General features: G+C 38.0%; 1 protein-coding gene across 1 annotated transcript in view; it reads left to right on the top strand.

Annotated features, from left to right (window-relative positions):
- CCDC176 (coiled-coil domain containing 176) overlaps positions 1-9,126 on the top strand; it is a 64,415-nt gene that overhangs the window by 11,991 nt on the left and 43,298 nt on the right. Inside the window, exon 4 of the mRNA XM_006884787.1 lies at positions 311-454. Coding sequence (XP_006884849.1) covers positions 311-454 — 144 coding nt within the window. The remainder of the gene's footprint in view (positions 1-310; positions 455-9,126) is intronic.

Below are 9,126 nucleotides of genomic sequence, written 5' to 3'. Positions count from 1 at the left end.
GAATTCCTGTTGTTGAGCCTCGATCTTCACTGAGGGCCAGTCATCAACTGTTTAAGTGTTCAATTGTCAATAAGCCAAAGTCTGTGGAAGGCCATAATGGCCCTGCTTTAAGTGGTTTGCTGCTCTCGCAGCTCACCACGCTGTCTCTGCCTCCGCCGCCATCTTGGATCTCAAAAAAAAAATAAAATCTTAAGAAAAATAGGTACTTTCCTTTTGTTTTGAGGACTCCTTCACTTTAGACTTCAAATTAAACATAATTGTATTCTCTTTCCTAATAATTTACTTGTTTGGTTTTTTTTTTTTAATATAGGAACAAAAGTACACCATGCAGATGAGTGAGCTGAAAGAACACTTCCAACAAAAAGCCAAAGAAATTAGCATGATTCAGACAGAACTGAAATCAATAAGACAATTCCAAAAGAGAAAAATCCAAGTGGAGAAAGAATTAGAGGATGTAAGTTTTTTCTTTTTTAAAGATTAATATTAGTTACTTATACCTGCAAAAACCTGCATAAACATTTCCCTCTGTGAGACAGCAAAGAACTTACTGTGACATGTTAGAGATAATTTAATAGATAAGAGGAAGATACACCAGCTTAGTTTTAAAACATCTAAAATTTTTATTTATTTTTACTTTTTAAGGAAATTTCCCTTTTTTTTAAATATACAGTAGGTTAGAACCAGATGGGGGAAAACATGTTAATGTTAGACTTTTTTCTTCTCTAAGTATTATTTTCTTAGTGACTTTATTAGATATCATATAACACACTATCCAACTTTGATCAATACCTAGATCTTTTTGGATTTGCTTCAGTAAGAAAGTATAATTCTTAGTAAACATTAGTGGAAAGTCACAAAGAAAATATTTTTAGATTTATGAGTGATCGTTTTAAAAAGCTTTATTAAGTGCTTTATGGATAAAGGTAGGTGGGATGAGAAAGAAATACTGAGTATTTTTAGAAAATTAGTCTGACCTGCTCTCCTTTTGGTACTCTTTCCCTTACTTTGCATTCTCTCAACTCAGAAAATAGTTTTATTGCATTGATGATAATACAAATAAATGTCATCGTGACAGGCACAAGTAGCTGAAAGCAGCCAGTTATTGACTTTCAGCAAGTTACTTAACCTCTCTATACTTTGGTTTCCTTTTCTGTAAAATAAGGATAGCAGTAATTATGGTCTTATAGGATTGTTGTAAATATTATACCAGGTAATATGCTTGTTGTTGTTGTTGTTATATGCTGTTGAGATGCCTGTGACTCCTAGCAACCCTATGTATAATAGACCTAAACCCTGCTTTATCCTGTTCCAATCTTATTGTCTCTGACACACCTACCCCCATTATCCCAGTCACTGAATTCATCCATTTCAATGAGGGCCTTCCTCTCCTGCACTGTCCCTCTACCCTCCCAAGCATGACGTCCCTTCCAAGGGCTGGTCTCTCCTTGCAACATGTCCAGAGTACCTCAGACGAAGCTTCAGAATCCTTGCCTCCAAGGAGCATCCCAGTTTAACCCTCTCCAAGATGAACCAGTTCATTCTCTTAGCAGTCCATGGTATATATTTAGTACTCTTCTCCAACACCACAGCTCAAAGGCATCAATTTTCCTTCTATCATCCCTAGTACAGCTCTCTGATGCATAGCAAGTGATGGCAAAGACCATGGCTGTATCAGGCACACCTTAGTCTCCAGACTGACATAATTGTTCTTCAGTACCTTGGAGAGGTCTCTGATAGCATACTTTCCCAACACAATATGTCTTTTAATTTCCTGGCTGCTGGTGCCAAGAATGTTGACTGTGGAGCCAAGCAAACTAAAGCTGTTTACAATTTCAATCTCTTCACCATCCATCACGATGCTGCCAATTGGTCCAGTGGTGAGAATCTTTGTCTTCTTGATATATGTATTTAAAATAGTACCTGTGGGAATGATATTAACAGTAATATGCAGCTCTCTGGGGGGCATGGAAGAAATGTCCTGATTTGTATCATTTACTAATTTTCATGGTGTAGATCTTTTTTATCACCAGTTTTCAAGCTACTAATGCTTTGTTATTGTTGTTATGTGCCATCAAGTCACCTGTGACTCATAGTGACTGTACGTACAACAACTCTGAAGCATGCCCTATCCAGGACCAGTCTCACTGACTCAAATATACCTACCCCCATTGCCCTAGTAACTGTGTCAATATATCTCATCCAGGGTCTTCCTCTCCTGCACTGTCCCTGCACCATTCTTAGTTTGATATCCTTCTCCAACAATTGGTCCCTCCTGGCCACATGCCCAAAGTATGTGTGAGAGAGCTTCAAAATCCTAGCCTCCAAGAAGAAAATTGGTTTCGCACATTCCAAGACAGACCTGTTTGTTTTCTTGGCAGTGCATGTTATATACACAACTGTTATCCTCCACCACAACTCAAAGGCATCAATTTTTCTTCTGTCCACCACAACAAGATAAAGGTAAATAATCCAGTTGAAAAATGGGCACAGGATATGAACAGACACTTCACCAAAGAAGACATTCAGATGGCTAACAAGCACATGAAGAAATGTTCAAAATCCCTCGCTCTAAGAGAGGTGCAAATCCAAACAACTATGAGATATCATATCACCCCAATCAGAATAGCAAATTTTTTTTTAATTTAATAGAACAGCAAGCAACAAATGCTGGTGACATTGTGGAGAAACTGGAACCCTTATTCATTGTTGGTGGAAATGTAAAATGGTGCACCCACTGTGGAAAGTGGAGTGGTGCTTTCTCAAAAAGTTGCAAATAGAGATACCATTTGACCCAGCAATTCCGCTACTGGGAATATACCCCAGTTTTTCCTCTGTCATCCTTAGTCATTTTCCAGCTCTCTTTTACATAGCAAGTACTTGTGAAGACCATGGACTGGATCAGGCACACCTTAGTCTCTAGACTAACATTGTTGCTTCTCAGTACTCTGGAAGGTCCCTGCCAGCAGATTTCCTTAATGCAATTCATCTTTTGATTTCCTGACTGCTGGTGCCAACACTTGATTGTAGAGCTGAGCAAGCTGTATCTCTTAACAACCTCAATCTCTTCTCCATCCATTATGGTGTTGCCAATTGTCTCAGTGGTGAGAGCCTTTGTTTTCCTGCTGTTGAGTTTCAATCCATATTGAAGACTATAGTCCTTGACCTTCTGTAGCAAATGCTTCAGGTCTGCCTCAGTTTCAGCCAACAAGGTTGTGTCATCTACATAACATAGGTTGTTGATGAGTCTTCCATTAATCCTGATACCACATTCCTCCTCATAAAGCCCAGTCTCCAGAATGTTCTGTTCAGCATATAGATTGAAAAGGAAACATGATGCACCCCTGCCTTGTACCCTTCCTAATTTTGAACCATGCACAACCTACAAAATTCCTGGTGTCAGACATTCTCTGGTGTTTTGTTGAATATACATAAATACTGATGCCTTCATCCAGATGGCTAGATTGTAAGTACTGTCATTTTATTACTTGGGTGCCTTGTTCAGTTTCTTCATCAGTGAGCCTACTGTCTTACTAATAAGCTAACATTATGACAATTCCTATTATTCCAGAAACTGTCCCTTCTAGTATCTCTCACTTTTGATCATGGTATGTCATCTCCAAGCATGCAATGTCTCTCAAGTCCTCCTCTGTCTACGGAGGGGCCCTGCTTAACAAGAACAAGTTTTGATGGAAAAACAAAATTCTTGCATCTTATTTCTTTTTACCCTTAAGCTAACAAACAACTTGAAAGGATATTAGAGAAAATAATAAAACAGACAAGAAAATATATGGTTGAAATCATGGACTTGGTTTTCTGGCTCTGCAGCCTTGGAGCCATTATAGCCTTGGACAGTGTGTTAACCTCTCTGAGTCTCGGATTCCTCATTTGTAAAATATAACTGGTAATATCACTTGCCTCCTCTTAGAGATGTGTGGGTTAAATCACACATGATCTTTTGTAAAAGTAGTATATAGCAGCCATCAAAGTTTTGGTTTTTGTTAGGACTAGCTTTAAAAATCTTAAGACTCTTAAAACTTGAAATGAATGAATGGGCACATTTTGGGTGAAGCAAAGTGAAAAGACACATTCTTAGTAAGGGAAGGTCATATTTTTACCTTTCCCATCACAATTGAGCCATTTTCTCAACATCTTCGCATGTGGCTACCAATGTTCGTGAATTGCTTACTTGGTTCTTTATACAACTGTTCTTAAAATAGTTCTTCCCTTTCTGCGGTGACTTCCGCATGCCAACATGCTTCTTGCAAAGGATCTCCTTCATCCCTCTCCAGAAGAAGAGAAGAGGAAGCACAAGAAGAAGTACCTGGTGCAGAGCCCGAATTCCTATTTCATGGCTGTGAAATGTCCAGGATGTTATAAAATCCCCACAGTCTTCAGCCATACACAAACAGTAGTTTTGTGTGTTGGCTGCTCCACTGTTCTCGGTCCGCCTACAGGAGGAAAAGCAAGGCTTACAGAAGGATGGATGCTCCTTCAGATGGAAACAGCATTAAGAAAAACACACTGAATCAAGATGAATGGAAATTATCTCAATAAACAGAATTTTTAAAATAAAAAAGTTCTTAATTTAAATAATTTTATTTTACAAATTCTGTTCTTAATTTCCCTAGCACTATACTCCTAGGAACTCTTGCCTTTCATATGTTTGAAGCCCCTTTAAGTTCTTTTTTTAATCATCTTTTTATATTTCCGTCCCCCCAATTCATTCATTGTTGCACATTTTCCTCCATGCCCACCACCACCCCAGTTTGCTTTTCTCTTTGAAAAGAAAAAAAAAAATTCTTTCATTGTTATACAATCCCTACTCCCTCCTCAGTCCACTTTACTATGCAGCTCTTATTCTGGACTCTTGCCATGCAAATACTACCTAATCATATATCCCTTTTAAACAGTTCTCTCCCTTATCTGTGTCAATGCAATGTACTATTTATTTATCCCTTTTTTCTTAGTTTCCCCCATACCTGATGTCTATCCTGTTTTATAACAGTGGCGTTATGCAGTATTTGTTCTTTTGTGACTGAGATATTTCACTCAACATAATGTCCTCCAGGGTCACCCATTTTATATGGTATTTCATTAGTTCCTTGTTTTTCAATGCTGTGTAGTATTCCATTGTGTGAATGTACCACAGCTTCGATATCCATTCATTTGTTGATGGGCACTTGGGTTGTGCCCAACTCTTCACTATTGTGAATAGCAGCTACAAGGGAGCTCTTGTGGCCTAGTGGCAAGAAGCTGCACTGCAGTCCCAAAAGTGTGGTTTGAATCCATGAGATGCTCTGGTGGAGGAGGGGCAATCTCCTCCTGTGCCAGTTGGATCTGTCTTGGTGTATACAACAAGGAAAAAAAAATAGTAGCTACATGACAATTTTTTCCTAGTAATTTTCTACTGATGTTGTTTTTCAGCCTTCATAAGCTAAGGAGAATTAGAGGTCCCAAAGCTTGTGTATGTGCTTGTCACCCCTTCTCAGTTACTAGACTCTAAAACCTCAAAGTCACTGCCGTGGAGTCAGGACTGACTCATAGTTGACCTTCCAGTTTTCAGGAGACTGTTAAGTCACATGGAAGGAGATTGCCCCTCTTTCTCTCTCAGAGACACTGATGAATTCTAACTGCTGGAGAAGTGCCATTTTGGGGTTTCCACTATAGACTATACCAACATAGATTCCTAGAGTCTTACTGATGTTATGTGCCATCAAGCTGACTACAGGTCATAGAGACCCTACGAACAGTGGATCTGAACTCTGCCCTATCCTGTGCTGTCATCATCTCTTAAAGACCAAGCCCACTGATACAGTCATTGTGTCAATCCATCTAATTGAGTGTCTTCTTTTCTTTTTTTGAGTGTCTTCTTTTCTTATGTTGTCCCTCCGTGTTGTTCCAAGCATGATGTCTTTCCAAGGACTGGGCCCTCCTGATGGTATGCCTGAAGCGTGTGAGATGAAACTTAACCTTCCTTACCTTCAAAGATACATATTTGTTTGTTCCTACAATATATCATGAATCCCTGGTACATTCATTACTCTTCTCCAACACTGCAACTCAAAGGCATTGACTCATTTTGTATCATCCTTATTCATTGTTTAACTTTCAGACGCATAGCAAGTAAGTGAAAAGACAGTGGCTTTGATCAGGTGTACCTTAGTCTTTAAACTATCATTGTTGCTCTTCAGCACCTTGGAGAGGTCCTTGTCGGCAGATTTTACTAATGTAACATGTCTTTTAATTTCTTGACTGCTAGTACTAAGCATGTTGATTGTGAATCCAAGTAAGATGAAATCATTGACCATTTCAATCTTTTCTCTATCATGCTGTTGTATATTAATTCACTAGTGAGGATTTTTGTTTTCTTTCTGTTGAGATATAATACATCTCATGACTATCATCTTTAAACTTCTGCATCAAGAATTTTAAGTCCTCACTTTTAACAAGCAAGGTTTTGTTACCTGTGTAATGCAGGTTGTTGGTAAGTCTTCCTCCGATCTTGGCACCACATTCTTCTTTGTAAAGTCCAACTTCTCAGCTAGTTTTTAATAATAACACTTGTTAAATGAGCAATACAAAAATAGTCATCAGAACCTTTTCACCCAACTCATAGAATCTTAGAGCTAGAGGAAACTTTGACTCACTCATTCATAACTGGTGCTCCAGTGGGTTCTCTGAAGCTGTGACTCACACAAGAGGAGATTGCCCATCTCGCTCCTGTAGAGCCACTGGTGGATTAGAACTGCCAGAAGGACAAGGCCCCTGGAATTAACAGTACAGTTCCCTATAGACGAGACCACCAGAACTCCCTGAAAGACCTTTTGGGGTCTATTTAAACTGTTCTACAGATGAGATTAACAGACAAAAAGATGGTAAATGATTTACAGAGGAAGATGTAAAGCTGGTAGCAGAATGCCAATGTCCTGAATCCCTGTCCAGTACTTCAAATCTTGCTTTCTATAAACCTAGTGGCATAAAACAATGTTTGTTTGTTTTTTCTTCTAACAGAGTAATGGTTTTAGTTTTTACATTTAGGACCCCTCTCTAATTACCCATGTCAAGTAGAATCTCTCCATGAGCTGTGTGAACATCCTCACAGCTTGGTGAATGCCTTAATCCTGATGAAGAAGTCAAGAGAATCAGACAAAAACCTATCTTTTTCATAGCCAAGCCTCAGTAGTCATATACCAACACTTCTTCTCAGGGTTTCCAATCAATTTAGTCGTAGCTGATGATGTGAAAATATTTTCAAAAAAAAATTTAAAAATCATACTGCAATCCCAGAAGACATGGCAGTTCAAATACACTAGATGCTCTGCTAGAGAAGGAGGGGAAATCTCCTCCTGCACCCGTAAAATCTGATTTGATGGTACATACACAAAAACAATAAAATAAAATTTAAAAAAATTAATAAAACTGATATTATAAAAAATTAAAAATCTGGTCATCTGAAATGCTAAACAGAAAAGGAAATATTATGGGTTGACGTCTTTGATCAGGAAACTTGAAAGATATTGAGTGAGTCCTTTCTGAAGCCTGACATTGGATTATTACCAGAAATAGAGAAAGTGATAGACTTTTGTAGCAGGAAAATTGGCTGCCGACTATGAGCCAGCTACTCTTGTTTTCCACTCACCTAATCAAGAGTCTTGGTTGCTATGCAATGTGCTTGCTGCTTTTGGGGTTTTTTTAGTTAGTCTAAGTTTCTAGCAGAGCTTTGACCCAAAATTTTTCCTGTTCCTGTTAGTTTTCTGAAATACATCTAACCAATTTTCTCATCATGTTGTCAGCCATGACTAAACCAGATTGAACCAATTCCAAATCCTGTTTCTGCCATATTTTATATATTAGAAATAAATCCCTACATCTGGCCCAAATTCTAGGGTGGGGAATTAGGCTTCACCATCTGAAGTGGATGATGCTGAGGAATTTGTGAATGTATTTGAAAACCAGTGCGGGTCAAAGTATACATTGCTGATTGAGTAATTCTGGCAATGTCTCAGAATTATGCTTGTGGCAATAATACCTCACAGTTCTGGCCGTGTTCACCTCCACTTCTGATCACAGAATCCTCTGTAGTGGTTCTCAGCTGTAAACAAAATATTTATTATCTAGACACCTTAAACATGAAAGTTAAGGTCTCACACATATTTTGGAATATTTTTGTCTTCTTTACTATACTCTCCTCCCAGCGAAATTGGTTTCTGACTCATTCCAGAAGTCTTTTCTGCTTCTCTTGTTCACACTCTTTCTTCTGCAGTTGAATATCCCACTGAGATCTGTTACAGTTTTATATTATCCTTCAAAGGAATAACTCAAACAGTACTCTCCATGAGTAATTCCCCAGGGTATGGTTTAAAAAGAACAATTTCCTTTTTTATGTGTTTCTGTAACATTTTTGTATTTGTTTTATGTGAAATGTAGCTCATTCTCTTGGTATTATATTTATCATTTGGCTCATTTCCCCTACTTGTATGCAAGCTCTTTGATTCATGAACAGCATTGTCCTTTGTATTCATTGAAACAAAAGATATACAGTAATATTCAATACATCTTTGTTGAATGCTGAGTGGGGTAATTTCATTACATATGCCATTAAAAGCACCAGTATTTGATAGAATATGAAATTTTGGTTTATATGAAAATGCTACAGAGTCAATGCAATAAACTTTTCAAGAATATCAGAATATACCACAAGAAGATAAAACAACCCAGTCACAAAATGGGCACAGGATATGAACTGACACTTCACCAAAGAAGGCATTCAGATGGTAAACAAACACATGAAGAAATGTTCAAAATTCCTAGCTCTAATAGAGATGCAAATCAAAACAACTATGAGATACCATCTCACCCCAGTAACAATAGCAAAGTTCAACAGAGCATCAAACAACAAATGCTGGCATGTTTGTGGAGAAATTGGAACCCTTGTTCACTGTTGATGAAAGTGTAAAATTGTGCAACCACTATGGAAGGTAGCATGGTGCTTTCTCAAAAAGTTGGAAATAGAAATACCATTTGACCCAGCAATTCTACTACTGGGAATATACCCTAAAGAAACCAGAGTTGCCACCCAAACAAATATATACACACCCATTTTTATTGCTGCATTGTTCACAATAG

The sequence above is a fragment of the Elephantulus edwardii genome, unplaced genomic scaffold (genome assembly GCF_000299155.1).
Source record: "Elephantulus edwardii isolate Elephantulus edwardi_28Jun2011 unplaced genomic scaffold, EleEdw1.0 scaffold00037, whole genome shotgun sequence".
In the NCBI taxonomy this organism is placed as follows: Eukaryota; Metazoa; Chordata; class Mammalia; order Macroscelidea; family Macroscelididae; genus Elephantulus; species Elephantulus edwardii.
The sequence above is the reverse complement of the archived record's forward strand: the minus strand, read 5'-3'. Positions and strand labels throughout refer to the sequence as shown.